Source organism: Xenia sp. Carnegie-2017, unplaced genomic scaffold, assembly GCF_021976095.1.
Source record: "Xenia sp. Carnegie-2017 unplaced genomic scaffold, XeniaSp_v1 HiC_scaffold_3, whole genome shotgun sequence".
Classification (NCBI taxonomy): Eukaryota; Metazoa; Cnidaria; class Anthozoa; order Malacalcyonacea; family Xeniidae; genus Xenia; species Xenia sp. Carnegie-2017.
In genome coordinates, this window is record NW_025813493.1 from 9126030 (window position 1) to 9145795 (window position 19766).

General features: G+C 36.8%; 2 protein-coding genes and 1 long non-coding RNA gene across 5 annotated transcripts; 1 reads left to right on the plus strand and 2 right to left on the minus strand.

The window, feature by feature from the left end:
* Nucleotides 1–309: 309 nt before the first annotated feature.
* LOC124454381 (leukocyte surface antigen CD53-like) lies at nt 310–7008 on the minus strand. Its single transcript, XM_047005191.1, has 9 exons — nt 6858–7008; nt 5957–6073; nt 5526–5604; nt 5171–5362; nt 3619–3693; nt 3317–3421; nt 2337–2444; nt 1194–1280; nt 310–912 (listed from the first exon to the last, which is right to left on the minus strand). Exons 2-9 carry the CDS (start codon nt 6067–6069, stop codon nt 847–849), a joined length of 825 nt encoding a protein of 274 aa, XP_046861147.1. The 5' UTR covers nt 6070–6073; nt 6858–7008; the 3' UTR covers nt 310–846.
* A 478-nt stretch (nt 7009–7486) lies between these two features.
* Nucleotides 7487–8967, minus strand: LOC124454384. Its single transcript, XR_006951432.1, has 2 exons — nt 8867–8967; nt 7487–7726 (listed from the first exon to the last, which is right to left on the minus strand). It is a non-coding gene; the product is annotated as an uncharacterized LOC124454384 (long non-coding RNA).
* Nucleotides 8968–9027: 60 nt separating this feature from the next.
* Nucleotides 9028–15462, plus strand: LOC124454382 (cyclic AMP-responsive element-binding protein 3-like protein 1). 3 transcript variants are annotated; one of them, XM_047005193.1, is made up of 7 exons: nt 9028–9231; nt 13445–13534; nt 13666–13713; nt 14462–14520; nt 14635–14703; nt 14821–14946; nt 15034–15462. In XM_047005193.1, the coding sequence occupies exons 2-7, from the start codon at nt 13445–13447 to the stop codon at nt 15200–15202; spliced, it is 561 nt and encodes a 186-aa protein (XP_046861149.1). In that variant the 5' UTR covers nt 9028–9231; the 3' UTR covers nt 15203–15462. The 3 variants fall into 3 exon arrangements, with proteins under 3 accessions (XP_046861149.1, XP_046861148.1, XP_046861150.1); XM_047005192.1 differs by having other exon boundaries at nt 9028–9216; XM_047005194.1 differs by lacking the exon at nt 9028–9231 and adding an exon at nt 9541–9751.
* The last annotated feature ends 4304 nt before the right edge of the window (nt 15463–19766 follow it).

A 19766-nucleotide genomic window follows, 5' to 3' on the forward strand; every position in this document is an offset into this window, starting at 1 on the left:
TACTTGGTATTTAGAATCACGCACTTTAATCTGTTGTCGAAGTTGCACGAAGAGTCTAAGACAAAGATCATCGTGTGATTAAATAAGTTGTCATATTTAGCACGAATATACACAAACAAGAGGCGCGCGTTGCTTTGTTGTTAATTTTGCTTTCTTTATGATTTACTTACATCCATCCACGATGCATTTATGTGTATCGAACAAAGATATACAATTTTTGTCAAACAGTGTAAAGAAATTCCATGGTAGCTATCACCTGATCTAATTTTTACTAAAACTAAACCAGTGATGATTAAGGTAAACCGAGGCTTTCAACAGCACTACAATAGATGTAAATGCATAAGATGAAGACAATTTTACAAAAAGGTCTATGGTAATTATAGATAGAGACAAAAACGTGCACCATCTATATTAAAAACTTAAATTGAAAAACAACTTTTATGTTAGAAATGTCTTATAAAACCTAAACTACATAATCAATAAAACGTAAATATATCATCTAAGAACTTGGTGTGTTGTGTTGCACCATGGTACAAGCAAAATTACCCGATGATATGGTGAAGCATTATATACATGTAAAAGAGGAGGGTTATATCATGTAGTGTGTAATTTTACGATCGGCACAACACACAAAGTATAATGAGTCAAATAATGCAAACTGCTCATTAAACAACCGTTCCTCTACAACAAAGACTGATGGTAGTTGAAAACTTCTACACAACAGTGCAATAAATAGAAGTTAGACACCACCTTGGATAAATATATACTACATTAAACGTATATAGATTGCTACTCAAAATATTACATCACTTCTCTTGATAATGGTTACAATATTTTTTCGCGTTTTCATTCGTATTCTTCAACTTTACGATAGATGCGTAGAAGAACAAAATCGCTCAGCAACGTAATAAGCTGTAACAATAAAATAAAGTAGGTAAATCTAAAATTTCCGACAACTTGTAATAATTTGAGTCAGGAAGTGTTAAATCTTTATACGCAGCTACGATGCCTAATTCATTGCTTTCTCTACTAATTCAAGACATCGTGTCCAGCTTAAAGCATATCAAAATCGTGGTGCCAGATTAGTTTTTAATTTGAAAAACATAAAAATTCAATTTGATCGCGGTAAAATCAGTATAGTTATAATTCGAAAGAAAAACAGATCGTATTTTTTAAAAATGGTTGTTACGAACCTGAACAACAGCAATAATGAACGCCGTTCCACCAATGAGGTAGAAGTTATCAAGAACCTCCCGTTTTATTACTGGAAAACAGGCTTGCTGAAATTAAAATAAAAAAGTTTGTCTACATTCAGAAAATATCTCTTACTGAACTTACGGACTGATAATTCATTTGACCAAGATCATATTGTGACACACACGTTTGTAGCTATATTTTACTGAGTGCCGAATCAATTGAATAAATTGTCTTGTGTTCATGTAAAAGGCAGTTCTTGTACCTAAGAGCTTGCTCTTTTAAAGAAAAAATGCTATTTGTCATGGAATAAAGCGATTCAAAAGTAATACAATACAACGAGAGAAGGAGGGTGAAATATTTCGGTCTTTTAAAAGAAATATGAGCATAATGAGGTATGGTTGGAGTTACAAGCTTTTTGTGTATGGTTGGAAAGCGACATACTCGATAACTCGAAAAAAGATATGGTGAGAGAAATATAAATGTGTGTTTAACATGTGGCCGCTGGTGTATGTTACGTATTATCATGTTCAGACTTTGCATTGCCAGATATGTAATGTTCTACGTACATTATTCTGCATTAATTTAAATATACTTAAGATTCAATCGGAGTCAGGTTACTAGTTACGGGGCCTGTACGCTAAGTCAAGTTGTGAGTCTTTAAATGATATGTATTCTTCCACTATGTTCAATCTCTTGACGACGTTTGCGTTCCACACGCTCCTTTGCTTTTACATTTACTGGCTTGAGTTTGTAACCCATAGTGCAAATTAACAATGGGGAAAAAATTTAAGTTCATAATATATAATCACCGGTATGGTCAGGGAGCTGGGGAAAATCCATTACTTCATGAGTTCTAAGCAGTTAAACAGTACGTACGGTTTCCAACAGCATAATTGTTCGAATTTAAGCATATTAAGCCAGTTCAGATTAGCAAAAACTACACCAATGCACTCATTACGTATGTCTAAAGGTCTTGGTCTGTATCCTAAGCCTACCTAGCCTACTGAATAATACGATAAAAATGGCTTTTCTCCAAACTATTACAGTTGTCTGAATAATTTCAATTGCTTAAAAGTGATCGATAATCAATAGAAATTCTCATGTTCAATACATGAACAGAAGATCACAATAAAACATACTCGTGCAAAAGCGTCGTCTCTATCACCACCACACGCTTTAGGACCGCCGGGGGGTGCTCGGTTGTTTTTCAAGAAATCTAGTGATTCCTGGACACCACAGCATTTAAACTAAAATAGATAGATAAACATTACTTATTCATCAAGTCCAAAACTTTTAATTACACGTTTAAATTATTTGACCCTTGTGGACGTAAGATGTGCTAAATTTTTTGATAGCACGTGACATTTGAATCACAATTTAAATGACAATAGTAAGTTACAGTACAAAATTTAGCTGACGTCTGCATGTGGAGTGTTAAATATGAAATTAAGACATTTCGCTAACACTAAAATAGCTCGTTCTCGTGTATTTGCAGGTAACTGATAATAATATTTCCATTCGAAACAATTTCACGATTGATACAAGTACAAGCAAGAGTCGATAGGCAATTTCCATTGTGGATCACAGGTTTTACGCAAATAATGTTGGCTGTCCCAAAAGACACCAAAAGATATTTACCATCATGTAAAAGAACTAGACCTTCCACATGAAAATTAATAAAGCGTGCGTACATATAGTAGTCCATGACAACGGCAACGAGTGTCTCGTTCGCAGGGAGGTGCACAGTGTTTCCATTTGATTAGCTTAAGAACTTCAGATGTTTGTTGATGTCCATCATCTAGGTTAGTTGAGTCCTGAGGACTGTTGGTGCTGATGTTGACTGAACTTTCGACAACCTTAGCAGTAGTCATCTTCGTACTTTTCTTTGAAAATTACTACCATCGAGGTTGTCAAAACTTCACTCAGCAACAACACCAACAGTCCTTCTCAGGACTCAACTAACGAGGACGATCTACATATACAAACATCTGACTAACGATACTCCCGGGTTCAAACTATTCACTTTATTAAAAACTTGAATCATGAAGAATTTCACCGAACGCCAAAAATTGTGTAATGATTTTGTGCTTACAAATGTTTCATAAATATATATTCTTACCCTTCTTTGAAACAAATCCCAGGCCTTAGTGACGTGCTCGTAAGATGGATAAAAATATTGGTTTTGATAAGCATTTATCATGCACGCTTGGTACCTGTCTTCGATCTGAAATAACAAGAAAAAATACATCAGTGATATACACAGACTACAAACATTACAGAAATAATACATCATGCAGTGACATACGCAGATATACACATTACACAAATAATAGCTTTATGTTTGTTTGCAAACCGAAGACCTTCGGGAGAATTCGAGAGCAGATCAGTGCAAGAATATTCAACCTGTTTCTTCAAACTTACATGATCTCTTCTTGCAAACACATATATCCCTGCCGTCACCTCACCAATGAACAACATTATCAGTGTGAAAATAAACTAAACAAATGTAAAACAGTTTAACAAATAACTAAATAAACTTATTTTGCAAATAACTAGTTGATAATAGCTTCGTATAATCGATTGTAATCATCATAATCTTTGGTTTTACTTGATTCATAGCAGTGGAGAATGTCCGTCACGCGCGAGATAGTCACCGATCAATGATCATGCGTTACCAATTTTTATGTATAGTCAAATGTATAGTCTCAATGGTCACAACCAGTGCTGTAGAACTAAATTTATCAGATGGGGGGGCTCTCTTGACGAAGCTGAAGCCATGAAATTTTTGAAAAATTACCCATTTCAAAGGTAGAAGGGGGTCTCCTCTCCCAAGCGCCGCCCCCCCCCCCTTACTTCTACAGCACTGGTCACAACTGTCTTTGAAAAGTTATAGTTAACGGGCAGTCAATATACCACTATACATGCATGTAGATCCCGCGTGATCAGTGACCATCGCGCGCGGAACAGATATTGCCCACAGTTTTGATTCTATGAATCATCAATCAAGGGGAAATAATGTCAACATAAATCGATTATGTACATGAAAAAAAGCAAACTGATTTCTAGGCTGACTATGCTGAGACCTCATTGCAAAACTCCATGTCTTTACCGAGAAATATCTGACAGATGTATTTTTTTACAGAGTCTACAGACCGAGCCAGGAGTGCAAAAACACACATAAATAGTTTTGACAGCGGACGAAAAAAGTCAATTTGCCGACGAGACAGGATTTAAGTCAGTGTACGTAAACTGACGGTAGTAGCTGCAAAGTTATAATACTACCAAACTGGCTTGTTGACTGTCAGTGCAAAAGTTTGAATCAAACAATCATGGGTTACTTGAGGGCCAACCTTAAATCTTACAAGCTAATATCTGGAGATATTATAAATACAAGTGTCTTTGATAACGTGTTGAGTTTGATAATAACTTTTAAATAGAAGGTAAGCCTGTGGATACTGATGTTAACACGTACATTCAACTACCTAAAGCACACATGACTCTTTCACTAACTTCTAAAACAAACGTAACAACTGCATTTACCATTGGCATAACATCAACGTTGGGGCCCAAGTTTGACTGCAAACCATGGTTAGAAGAAAATAAAATTTGTAATGCTAGGCTAATCGGCCCTCCTATTGATTCTTAGCTAATTATTAAAGAAAAAGTGAATCATTTTAGGTTGTTCTATTATTATTATAATGTTAATAATGACTATTCAGGATTCTGAATTCTGGATGATTTTCATTAGCTATTTTGTGAAGTGTATATTTTCTTTAAGCTATAAATTTTAGTTTCAAATCTTTTGAAGCAATGAAAATAAAATAAGAACATGTTTGAAATCTTAGCCCAAACATGTTCTTATAGAGAGGGCATGAATTAGAAATTTTATCCTAACAGGTTCTTAAAAGGCAGGTTCTCATGCACAGGATTTTGCTGTATGTTTCGCTGTCATATGAGAAGTTAACACACTTACCATCATTAGAAGTTTGGTGTTTTTCGTGCATATGGCAATGTAAGATATAACAACTGCAATAACAAGTACAGAACCAAAACCAAGCAGAAATCCAGCAGCAACAAACCACTCGTTGTCACCACATAAATCAGCATAACTTCCTCGATAGGTGTTCAAAAATATACCAAGAGCCAGTGCTGCCAATGCTAGCAACTAACAACAAAATTGTACAAGTGTAGATTTATCAAATTTGACAAAAAGGCAAGGCAAAACAATAATTTTTTACAGTTAATGACTTTTATATCCTGGGTTTGTAAATTCTATGTAGCAAATACATCTGACACATGACACATAAGGTACGTAATCGTCTTCTTACCAAAATGAGACTGTTGAAAATAATGGTGAGCACCAAAATGACTTTATCAAAACGAGTAAATTGGTAAGACTTACCAAATCTAAAACAAAAAAACAATAACCTGAAACAAAGGAGTTCCCAAATACTAATGGCACACATATACGTAGAAACTGCTTGATTTTTGTGTTCTCAAAATTTCGACACAATCCACTAACAGTTACAAATTATGTTGTTATCCGTTATAACAGTCTGGCACAGCATTGTCTTAGATTTCAAATTACAATAAAAAAACTAGCCCAATTAAATTATTAAAATGACATTCTGTCATTATATTTCTGACAAGGCAAAAAGAGAAATGGAATTCGAGTGTCTTTGTCCTGCTAATATAGAAACATTTGTGTGTACATTACATTGATTTCTCATGCAAGTCTCAGATAAAGAACAATGCACACCTTGTTCTGCCTGGAATCATCATCATTTTTTTAGAACTGGAAGGAATGAAAACTTTAGTATTAGCAGGTTGAGTTGTGGCACCATTTTGATTTTGTAGCGGTTGAAGCTCCATGAACCTAGAGAAGAAAAACATTTACAGTGACCACATTTCAATCTTGGGAGTGATTTTGAAGTTCAAACACTACACTATACATAGGCAAGAAAATTTTCTTTCATAAGTAGCTATAGCTCCTTTTTTTTGTAATTATAGTAATCTGATGTAAACAGGGGGGAGTCAATGAATTTAGTATACATTTATTCTCTCATTCTTTTAACATTACCTAAATGTCATTCACGTGTAGAATATAATATCAAAGTGACTGACAAACAAGTGATGTCAGGAAAAATTTCGTAGCAAATATTTCACTCATTGTAATTTAGAAACCACTAATCTCACATATTTTAGTGGTCATCTATTTTTTTGAGAAACGTCGGCTCAAGCAACTTGTGATCATAAAACAAATTTCACTTCTTTTGATATGTATGGCCGGTATGGCGTTGTGAGTTTGCAATGATGACTCTTTACATCTTGTACATTAAATAAAATAGCTAAGACTTCTCCTGGACAAACATTACGATACTAATGAAACAACATACGTAGTTGAATTTTTGTTTTGGGCATTTTCACTGTTGCTTCTCAAAATAACGTCCCATTTAATAGCTATGACTTTGGACGCAAAACATACACAACACACAATATAAAATCAATGAGATACTTAACTATAATAGTTGTCAAATAAAAGTCTTTGCGAAGAAATTAACGTACATCAACCGATTCAAAGTTAAACTGTGAGCGAATTTGTTATTCATCATAGAAATTGCGACATTTTAGATATAATAGTGACACAAAGTGGAACAAACCTTGTTAATAGAAGCCAAAACTTAGATTTTGATTTTATTTTCTTGACCTTTTCTTTTCAAACACTTCTGTCAAGAGGGCTGCGTTCGTACTTTGAATTCTTAACACAAATATGCAATTATTACTAATTTGCCTTGCAAATATATGCTAAGTATGCGGATGCCAGAATCCCACGCTCAATATAAACAATCATTCCCGACGGGGGGTATCTTTGGTAGATATGTGATTTGGAAACGCGGATAGAAAATGAATTTTTTATAATATCTGAATAAGTATGTATTAAAAAGACAGTTAATCTTTGCTTTGAAAAATTTTGGAAGGCCGTCGTGGAAGCAGTGAATGCAAAATGTGGCAACTTGCAAGAGGTACTTCGACATCCATTTCATCATATAAGATTACTAAAGAATTATTTTAGACTTGATCACACATTAGAAGATGGTGTATAGCCTATAAATATTGCATACATTCAACGAGCCTTTTGTTTAGAAATAACGCATGCACTGTACTATTTTATGGCTTAAACTGAATGATGTTGCTATTACAATATTGTCACCTTACAATATTGGACCTTAGGCAACACTTATTTGCGACACATTCCACAATACGAATATATGAAAAAAAACCAGAAGAATTCTTATCCAAAACGTTTTATTGAAGAAAGTCTCAAAAACATCAACAACAATGACCAAACCCAACACCACTGAGACACAATCTTCCACTCAATTTAAAATATTTAAACCTTCAAGTGGCGAATTCCCCCCGTTGCTTTTCATTTCGTTTGCTAATTGTTTCAGTCAGCGAGCGGTAAAGAACGCTAGTTATTCCAACGCACAACCAGACATTTGTTCCAACGTACACCAGACAGCTCTTCCTAAATGTGAAAAAAATTTTTTTATTATCTTTAATACGAACAACTGTTGTTTGTTTCGAACTTTCCATCCGATAAAGGACTGCGGTTAAAGTTTTTTGCCTTTCGGTAATTTTTCCAGTACGTACATTAACTACATTACGTACATTAATCACCCTAATAGCCAATCATAGTCGTTCATCCCATGAATTACTAATGTAAGGCTCATCTGGCTCATCCGGTTGTAGTAGATCTTACATTTTACAAACCAGTACAAACCAGTATATATACATTTATATATATTAGACTACTTCACTGTCAAAGGTCTTTGCATTTACAAAAATGTTTTCCCAGATTCGTGAAAACCACCTCGGTTATAGATGACACATACAGACATTAACTATATTCCCAATTAATATTAATAATAAAATTAATTAACTATTCATCCTCTTGCTTTAAAATCATCGACACTGCAGATACTACATTCGCAATCAAAATCAAAGAAGCACTTCACATCAAAAAAACTAACCCTAACCTCAACGTTTTTGTTTTTCGTATATAACACTATATTCAGCCTGTAAATACACACATCAATAATTCTAACCACTATATCACTGTCATATTTATATATAATAATTTACTCATAATTGTATAAATTGTATCACTGTATCATATTACTCTTATATATAGTTATCACATACATAATACCCTTTATTAAACTGAAGGTGGCATCATGAGATGTTGAAACATGTTGATTTTAAAAAAACTTGTTTTTATTAATTAAATGCGATTACATAATGGTTTCAAGTGTCAAGATGGCCTGATTCAAACACTTGGGAGTGTTGCTCGGAGTAAGAAAAGCGGTGCAAAACTCGCGCTTTCCTTAACTCTTGCTTAATTCTGCGTGTTTAAATTAAGTGACTCACACAGGGAAACCATTAAGTAAATATTTAATACAAGTTCTACACTATGCTTAACCTTTACAACACAATTTTCCCAGATCTACACAATTAATTGTCACTGTTTTGAAACTGGTTTCTTTGTAATCACTCTCCGTTCCTGCTAGTTTCCTCTCAGTATTTGTAGCAACGTTTTCTGCCTTCCTTGTCATATAATGATGTTTATATAAAAAAACAATTAAAAACAATGGAAAAGTCGCTACACCTATTTAATCAGTTCTCCTGCGTATGAGATAAAATTTTAAATCACCCGGTATCCTGCATGTTTTCATCCATGAAACTTTCGTTTCAATTGTTTATTTCAAATTGAAGCCAGCAACAATTCAAAAATCGACGTTAGAGAGCAGGTGGCTACTTAGGTGGCTGCATGTCGTTTGCTGATGGCCACTGGTGTAATCGTGTTACATCACAAACTAAATCCTGTGTTACACAAAGACTTCCTGCATTGTATCAAGCATGTTTGAACTTTTCTTATACTTTACGATTCTTGATCAAAGAAAGCTGTTGACGAGTGTTTGAAAGAATACTGCACGTATTTTCTGGCTCTCTTAAAAAGTTAGTACACCACAGGTACAAGTTCTCAATGCAATAACACAAATGATGAAAAAGCTGCGCTTTTTGATCTCAAACAAATATATATCAGCTGCGTTTTCGAGCAATGAAATTATTTTTTGCTTGAAACGTGCATCGGTATGAAAACACGATAAGAATCGTATAACTATTTGATTTGTTTGTATTTGTGTACATATATTAATTGTAGAAACAGTTTTTCAACAAAATCTAGATTTCCAAGTTACCGCTACGATGTTCACTTTTTACCGTAGCGTTGATTTCATGCGACAGATATTCAAATAATCAATGTTACCTCTGAAGGACAATATGGTTTGCCGCAAGAAATCGTTTGAATGGTGACCCTACTGCAAATCAGTTGTAAATTCAACCCGATTATTTAGCTTTGCTGTGTAAATTTTTGTGCGTTCGCTCACTGTGAAAACAATTCGCTACGTCCTGCCGGTGCTGGCAATCAAAGAACGTTGTTGAATCATGCAAGATCTTATTTACTTGAGGAACAGATCGAGGATTTTATCAAGTAAATTGCGCTATTTGAAAATGATATAGCACAAGTTCATGAAACAAGGCTGAATGAACATTCCTTGCACCCAGCTCTGAATTCACCTCTAACTCCATCAGTTTTATGAATTTTGCAGGATTATTTCAAAATGATCGTTTTCTCAAGACTAAGAGCGTTAGCCCTTGAGTAGTATGGAGACTGCCAGTTCTGGCGCAACCCCACTCTGGGAGGCTGCGTACATAAATCTGAGCGCCCCAGCCCTAGTTGCCAGTTCTGGCGCAACCCCAGTTTGGGAGGCTGCGTACATAAATCTGAGCGCCCCAGCCCTAGTTCGTTTACTCATTACTTCGTACTGTGTATACATGGGTCCCGACAAAAATCGCACCGGTTCTGGCGCACCTCACACTTTGAGAAGGAGTATGCACAAATCTAAGCGCCCAGCCCTAGTTCGCACACATAGTAAGCACATAGTAAGCACTTAGTAAGCACCTATATCGGCACAAAAATCACAAGACAGCGAAGGCCAAACCCTGGACAACGGCAGGAGCCAAAGACGGCCGGCCCACCCCCAGTGCCCGCACGACCGGCCATCGGGGTCTTAGTTCTGATGTGATAGTTAGTACTTGTTGAGAGTATTCCCTCGAGGACCCAGTCCAACATGCGGAGGTGGGCATCTACTCGCTCCCTCGCAAGCACAACTTGCCGTTACAGTTCCTCGGGAGCTGTAACGGCAAGTTGTGCTTGCGAGGGAGCGAGTATTATGGTGCGGTATAATTATGCGGTATTTGTATGCGCCTGGCGAACTAGAGGGTGGCGAACGGCGTAGGGCATCCGATCCTATCTGGAGTGTGACCTCCCACCAGGTCGAGCGGGCTGTGGTTGAGTGCGGGAAGCCCGTGCTGTATTATTTGAGCGATGGGCCCAAGCGCGCGTTTATGCGCGAGGAGCTCCAAGTGCTTAGACGATGGGGTCCTGTCACGCTTTTTATGAAAACTCCTTTCACTACCAGGTACTACATTGCGCTTAGCTGTGGAGCAGCTCTTCTACTGTAAACATCACAGCATAATTACGCATTTATTTATTCGCCTGCGGCACCGGCTTCCCTATGCCCGTATGCTAGGGTAGAGATCCCATCGGCCGCGCTCCAGCGCTTCTTGTCCAGCGGGTTCAACGATGTCTTGTTGACGTGCTCGCCGAAGATCTGATAGCAAAGCGCGCCGAAGATCTGAAGCAGAGCGCTTCCGCCACAGCATATCCATACCGTGGCGGAAGCGCTTTGCTTCAAAGAGCGCCTCTTTGTACTGGGCATACACTGATATGCTTTTTCACGACGGCCTCTTTAACACCCTTGGCTTTGCGCTCCTCCTGACCATCGGCTTTGAGGAAAGAGTTCATCTTGGGCCTGAGCCCACAAACTCAGCGATAGGAGCCCTAGCGCACTCGTCCTTTATTTTCCCCAGCACCATCTTGTTGGCTGTGCTGAAAAGCGGATGGTTTTTGGGATAGTTGCTGGTGTCGTACTGATCGGCGTTGCGCCTCATGTCGGCGTACACGTCCTCAGTCTGGATCTCCAGCACAAGACTGTCGGTGTCGGTGTAGAGGAGCTCTGCTGACGACCCGCACTGCACCTTGAGATGGTTGTAGTACCAATCGTACATCAGATGCTTCGAGAGGACTGCCTGGTGAAGCCGTGAAGGCAACGCTCACAGAAGTGCAGCCGGTGGCCATTCTTCGATTCCTGGCTGAGAAGGCGGTTGAATTCCTTGATCCAGGCGTAGTGGTATTTCTCGGGGTTTTTCGAATCCGAGACGAGGAAGAGATTCACAGTCTTGTGAGCTCTCTCTACTTTGCTTAGACGGCAACGAACGACGCTCTCTTCCCAACCATACAGGTTGATAGCAAGGTCGTTATGACGCTCTACTCGTTCGAGCTGGGAGAGTGGTGTGGGTGCGCTCACTCCCGCAATGTCAAGGCCGCCTTCAGTGGGAAACTTTCCCGGCCATTGCGGGTCTTTAGCTGCAGGAAACAGCGCAGCCCTTAAAGACCAGCGGAGGCTGTCATCGTCTTGGTTTTTCACGTTGATGATCGCCTTCTTATTCTTGGCCGCGGTGGGGAGAGGAAGGTATGAGCCTCCCCGTAAAGGCTGGTAGTGAGCGATGTAAAGCCAAAGTGTTTTAACACGATCCACTGTCCACCCAGACCCTTCCCGAGTGAACTTTTCCAATCTCTCCAGGATTGTTGGGAAGGCTTCATGTAGGGCTTGCAGAATCTCATGCGCCTGTAGCAGTGTGATCTGCTTTGTCCGGAACACTGGTGCTTGAAGCACTTCAGTACCATTTGCTTCATCCTTCCGAAGCTCAACCTCTACAGCCAACTGGAACTTAACTCCTCGTAGTGATAGTAGCTCCTCGATGAGTTTGCGTGTGATGTAAAGCTGAGCGCTTTCAAGGAAAGCCATCAAGTCGCGTTCGGAGTGGTGTCACTTCGGCACCTGCATTTTTCACGCTCTCAGATGATAGCTGAAGGCCTTCGTTTCATTCCACTTAAGTTCCGTAGGTGGTGTGGGAGGAGCCCTTGTGAGGCGTCGTGGCTTAAATTTAGCCAGAAGCTTATCGATGTGTGCGTCCATCTCATCATCAGTAGGCTCGGCGGGCCTGCGCTTGCGCAGTTTGAGGATAGGCCTGCACTTTCGTGGTTTGGGGATAGGGCTGCGCTTTTGTGGTTTGGGGATAGGCGGAGTGACATTTCTTGGCGTGGACGTTTGAAGAGCCTCAAGAGAGTCGTGCAGCGCGTCTCCGCTGATCACACCTTGTTTATATAATTGTATAAGATCCTTAACAACAACATCCATATAAAGTGTCGCAAATTTTTGTACTATACCCTACGCGAGATAAATCTCTATATCAAAATAAAATCAAAATGTCGAAGTTAATTCGGCGAGTACTCTAGCAAATCTCTTTCTTGCTTGTTTCTGTTTATAAACGAAGATATGATGCACCCTATTCGAACCGCAGGCTTGACAAGGGATAGTTTCCGCCTAGTTGGCGCTTAGATTTATGAACGCAGCCTCCCGGCCCGGGGTCGTGCCAAAACTGGCAACTAGGGCTGGGGCGATCAGATTTATGTGCGCAGAATCCCAGCCCGGGGTCGCGCCAAAACTGGCAACTAGGGCCGGGGCGATCAGATTTATGTACGCAGACTCCCAGACTGGGGTTGCGCCAAAACTGGCAGTCTCTATACTACTCCTTGCTCGTTACATTAATTTCACATCAATAATATTGGTGGTTTCCATTGAAATATGATGTCTTTGCATGCGTAGGTGACCACAGTAATCTATTCACAAAATGTAAATATTCGAGCTGGCTTTTCCACGACATCTATTTTACGTAGATTTGTAAAAACACTGCTTACGAGATTCAAAGACTTAACTAAATAGCGGACCAGATAACAAAAAACTTGGAACATGCTTGTTGCTGGTTGATTCTGGACTTGTCTTTAATTTTATAATTTTTTATCACCAGTCCCATTTTCATCCAAATAATGTTGATTTATAGTTGTTCATGATGAAAATGAAGATGGGGGTGTGAAAAAAGTGATCCCTGTTGAAGCCAGTGAAGCTAGATATTAATTCCTGGCAACAAATGAGAAGTCTCATCTCATTGTAGAAAGCAGCTCAAAAAGATAACCTTTTAATGCATGTCATTTTTTTAGATGGAAAGAAGCATTCTTTCAGGTCTACAAATCGAAGCAATATTTGGTGATCAGCAGTTTCAGCACAGCGATATCATTCCTTTCTCCAAGGTGCTTCGCCTTATATATCATCATGCATCATATGCGTCATGAAAGCATAACTACAACACTTGACATAAAAAAAATTTTAGTTAGCGTTGACAGTATTATTGTGTGCAACAAAGATTCTAACTTTTTTGCAGAATGAAGAATGTGCCATGAAGAAAATTAGAAGAAAGCTCAAAAATAAGGAAAGCATAAACATAATTAATAACTTATCAACAAAGTTTAAGTTCAGCACGAGAAAATATTTCCTGAGTTTGGTTTCTATTTATTCAAGCTTATGTAAAGCTTCATTTCTCGTAATTTTTAATTTTTTTCACTGTTTCTGTTGTTGCTACTTTTGAGGTTTATATCTTTTCTTCCAAATCTAACATTCAAGTGATATATTTTTCAAGGATAAAAACTCAAAAATAGAGGGCTAATTTATTACTGTACGACATATTAAGTTTTTATTACCTAATTTCCTATATCTTAATGATGTGCAAGATGAGTTTTTCATTATGCAAGATTACTGTAAAAATAAGTCATGTTGGGACTTCTTACCAATAGAAAAACACTTCTTATTAAACACATTAACAATTCCAAGCCATTCTTGCAATGCAGATATTGTTTTGTTCAATTACTACTGGGGAAAAAATTGAATAAATTTTCGAAAAAACGAAAATTCTAAAAAAATTTCATGGTAGGAACAAGGACTGGTCTCGCCACTGGTTAACGCCACTTCATTTCAAAAAAAAGTACATTCATAGCAATGTTTATTTGAATAAAAATCTTATTCTAACATTTATATATGAAGTTTCTGCATAATTTAACAATAACTATGCCTCATATTATTTTTGTACCATTTCAAATTGCAAATAAAGATTAGAAACGTAAAACAAAGTGCTGCTTTTCTACTGCAAAAATTCATACGTACATATTGTGATTGAATTATAGATATCTGCACAGGAAAGTAGAAAAAGAAAAAAACAACATCTAGAAAATCTGGAGACCAGGTAAATTTATTAAATGTTTTGCATATCTTTGAAAAATATAAAGGGTTAAACAGTACAGTTATGATTTTATATTTGTTCTGATGAACTTAATAAAACATTGGAACGGTATTTTAGAGTTCGTTTGTTGGAAATTGAAAATGCAAATTTAAAGAAAAATTTAGAAGAAAAAGGAAAGTCTATAAGGTGTGATTGTTATTTAGGAAAAAGAACCATTTTTCATTTTATTGTAGCTCATGCTTTTTCGCGTAAATTTCTTCCCCGCAAATTTGATTTCTATTCTTATCACGTCTCTCAAAATAGGCGATTTCTGCATCATCGAAGGTGGAAAGAGTCGAAAGTCTCAAATGACATATCTGTATGTGACGTAATTGATGGGAAAAGGTCGTATCGGAGTATTGCAACACAAACAGGAACGTGCTTGAAATGGTATGCAAGTACTCAGCTACATTATGTCCAACATGACACTCTACTCATGAGTCGTGGTACACAGTTAATTGAACAACATTTTCATAGTTATTTAGAAAAAACATTGTACAAGCAAGACGGAGATGATATTTTCAAAGTGAAAACAGGGGATGATGGGAAAGTGATAATTCAAACAATAACAGTTGGTGGTATGAAAAATGAGAGCGACAATCACATACATCTACCTGAATTAGTTGGCCCTTTATGTAAATTTTAAAACAATTTTAATAACAGAGCTTTACTTCAGAAAAGAACTATAAAAAATCATAGTAATGAATACTTTCTCAAACATCGTAAAAATATTAAGATAAACAAATCGGCAACAGCTGAAGCTTATTCTTTTTCCATGCCATGATTCAAATTCGAAAATTTCTGTGTGGAACTTTAATTTTAATAGAATTATTAAAAATTGAATATACTATGTCCACTGATAGGTTCCGAAAATCTCAGTAACCTATTAAAATTGTTTTCATGGTAGCAAGCACAAAATTAATCATCGTAGTACAGCGCAACAAAAAACCTCCTTTCTCAACTAATCGAAATTTAATTTATATTTGGTACATAAAAACAATGTAAGAAAATTTAATGAAATTATCGTGCTAAGTTGATTCTGACTTTTTTTAAAAAGTATTTTGTTCCATAGGAAATGTTTTACCACTTCTTTGCATTTTGATTCAAGGGTTTTTTTCTAGATGGATTGCGAAAATATGGATTTTGAATTTTGTCTCGTCCAATAGCAAAGATACAAAGTTTCAGAATAGGAGATCGTTCGAAGCCAAGTTATTTTCTGGAATTTTCTGTTAAAAAAGCATTAAAAACTGCGTTGCTAGTCACTATGGTGCACTCACAAGGATAGGAGAATTTTTTTCATTCGTAAATAATATTATTTATAAAAATAAGTTAAGTTTATTGCTCAGATCTGTTTAATAATTGTTGCTTCAATGATTGAGTAGTAAAAAATGACTCATTTCGCTTCTCGCCAACATATTTTAAGCATATAGTCTTACCTTTAACTCCAAAATTCAAGGTCTAAAAATATACACATTTTCGGTTATGTGGACGTATTGCCCAACACCCGTCTGCAATCTAATATCTCCAGTGGTTATATGTCGAAATACGATGACAATTTCCTTCACCATTCCGACTAACGCACAAGTGTGAATCAAAAGTCAAGTAGTTTTTTCACTCAGAATTGGACAAGAGTATATTTTGTGATACAGAAAGAAAAATACATCAATCAACATCGATAAGTCAATCGTTTTTCCAGACCAAAACATTCAGTAAATATTGATACTTAGTCACAAGCACACTTAACTACTCAAACGTTTTTTTTCCTAAACTATAAATGTTTCATTTATTAAACAAGGCAGCTAATGTTTAATTGAACTTTGTAAAATAAAGTAGAAAATACAAAATGTTTCTTACAAGCAAACATCTTTCTTACAACCGACATTGTTTAGCTTTGCCTGGTTTGTGTTCACAACTACCTTTTCTTAGCTTCCCAAATTTGTCAGTGATCAACACTTTGATGACACCAGTGCGTGGATATTTCCATGTACCAAATGCATTTATTTTTTCTTTGGGACCTGATAATACAGTATTCACTGCTTGAAATTTTTCAAGACCAGACTTATTCCACTCGATAGAATACCATCCATCAAGTTCAAACTCTGCTTTCCATTGGTATGTCAGATCCTGAACAGATTTCATGAGATTAATTGTAATTTCATCGTTTGGTGGGACATTGATTGAGACGTCTGTTGTATCTGTTTTCGAAATTGTTTTTGTGTTTCGTGATCCCCTGGAGAAGGACTTTGTTTTAGATATTTGTTTGGAAAATGTGACCGATACTGGTGTTTTTATAACTTTCCCACTTGAAATTGATGCAGAAAAACCACGTGTGACTGAAGTAGAGAAACCAAAAGTGGTGATAAGCGTAGAGGATTCGGAAATTGTTATTGAAAGACGTTTCCTACAAGTATATTTTTTGTAAAAACCTGAGCAAACAACTGGACGAAAATTAGGAATTGGTAGAAGTTTAAAAACACTGAATGGTGTCTTATTTTTCAAGATAAAGTTTTTTGCGTTTAAATTCAAAATTTTCGAATAAGAACCTAACAAAGTTGTACATTGAAAAGTCGAAGCTGTTATTGATTTGTCCCTTGGGTCCATGGAGCATTTCCTCAAATTGCCTCTATTGTCTCTTAATCTTACTACTAGCCTTTGCCCAATGTAACTACCCATTTTACAGCAGTAGTACTCTTCCAAGCAATACAACTTGTTGCATTTATTTCTGTACAATCCAGTCATGTAATAACCCGATGGGCAATCACTCCATCCTCTTCTATTAAACGATTTCCAGTTGTTCTTTCTCAAGCAGTGTCCCCATTGTTTTACTTGAGTTTTAGGACGACAACAATAAGCTTTTTCAATATTGGACAGTTTATTTCCAGATGATCTGTAGAGCCCAGCCATGTAGTAACCATTATTACAAAATGCCCAACCTCTCCTATCAAATGTCTTATACCAATTATGCTTATAACATTCTCGATCTCTTGATGAGGAATATAGATATCCAGGTGCATCATAACAATCCACTTTTTCAATTCGGCTGATAGGATCGGACTTGGTTCGTTTATTTCTGTACATTCCAATCATGTATCTTCCATATCCACACGTTGACCATCCTCTTGAGTCAAAGCTACTCCACCAGTTGTCAATATGACTCCGGCGACTAGGTTTTTGAACGAGACCTTTCACATCTCTTCTGTAGGATACGCTCTTCTGCCACTTCACAGACAATCTTTGAAGAACATGTTTTGCTACATCAACGTCTCCAACAACACTAACAGAATATGCATTACGACCACCACAGCAACTGCTAGGACCGTGACAAGACGACCATGATCGACATGATGTTGCACAACGAGAATCTTTTACTCTTTTTCCTTCAGGATATACGTTTCCACAACGGCATAGATTACCTTTCGTCGCTGCAATTATGAATTTGAGATCTTTACATACAATTTGACATTTGTGGTTGGAATTGTAACGTCCAAGGTTTCTTGAAGTGGTTCTTCCTGGAATGGACGAGAAGCATCCATCTACGACAAATGATGACTCAACTGTAGATGGGATTGTTAAATGCAATAACACAGTCATTATTGCAAATTCTTTAAGCAGAGCCATATTCTACAAATAGAAAGACATGCACGTATAGAAAATAGTCATTCGTTTAGAGGCGACTTTAACTATCATTGGAACGGTTTATTGAAGAAAACATAAGATATAATTATCTATTCCCATTGTCATCAAGGAATTTTTAATTTAAGAAGGTTTTTTGTAAGGCAAAATGATGGAATTTCTAATTAACACCTTGAGTAAGCATGAGAGATGCACGAATATTTTTAATGCTCGGTGTGGAATAGTGGCAGAAAGAGGCAAAACAATAAAATAAATACACCATATAAAACGATGCTAAACAACTGCGAATCATTTATACTTATATGGATTTAAAACTTCAAGACGCTCGAGTAAAGGTGATCACGAATTTCTAGTATCGTTTGCTGAGCAATGGACAAAATCAAGGCAGATTTATACATGACGTCGTTTCATCATACCTCAACTGTATTTCTTTCTTAGGTTTTCTTCTGTTTAAAGTTCCTTCTTTGAGTGCTGGATCAATGTGTTATATTGAAAATGGCAACCTAATTTATATCTCCACTGTTATCACTATGCACATTTTTAACAATCCTAATAGAATGACGTTCTAGTTATATTTTACATTTTTAATTTCGGTGGATGCATTTATGGGAAAAAACTTTTCAAATCTATGTGATAATAAAACAATTATTTTGTTTATGCAAATGCTTCCACATCACTTTTGCCAGGATTAATGAGCAGTGGGAATGTTTTGCTTTCCATTAAGTTTAATAGTAAGTACACATGGGACGTGGAGGAGAGACCTGAAACGTTTTCTTTTAAAATCAGTGAAAACACTTCTTGACAAATGTACACAGTTAGTGAGAAATATTTAGATCTATCATTGATATTTCACGCATCATTAAAGTTTTAAACTTCAGTTTCACTATTTAAATTCTGTCAGTGGATCTTGACTTGCAATTCAGCCATGTTGGTGCTCTGATACAAAAGAATATCTTATTTCATCAGTGTTTATTTTAGTCACCAGCCGACGTGGGCGAGCAACATTGTTTGATAAATCTCAAGAGAATCGTTGCAAGTCGAGAATTAAATCAATTTCACACATTTTTGGATCTAGAATATGTATGTCCAAGTGTATCAAAGAAGTGAAAGCATTCCATAGTTAACAGGTTTACAGCAAAGAGAATATGGGTTATTTAAGAAATAAAAGATGTTTACTGTGTTTGTACAGGGTTATGCAAGCCGTGGAGACCTTTGGGACAACTCCAGAGCAGATCAGTGCATGTCTGAGACTGAAAGCCGAGGGTTGCAGCGGCTCGAGAATTGTCTACCTTTGTAGTGTTATTTCGTATTACCTGTATGTCTACCTTTGTAGTGTACTTTCGTATTACCTGTATGTCTACCTTTGTAGTGTACTTTCGTATTACATGTATGTCTACCTTTGTAGTGTACTTTCGTATTACCTGTATCTCTACCTTTGTAGTGTACTTTCGTATTACATGTATGTCTACCTTTGTAGTGTACTTTCGTATTACATGTATGTCTACCTTTGTAGTGTACTTTCGTATTACATGTATGTCTACCTTTGTAGTGTACTTTCGTATTACCTGTATGTCTAC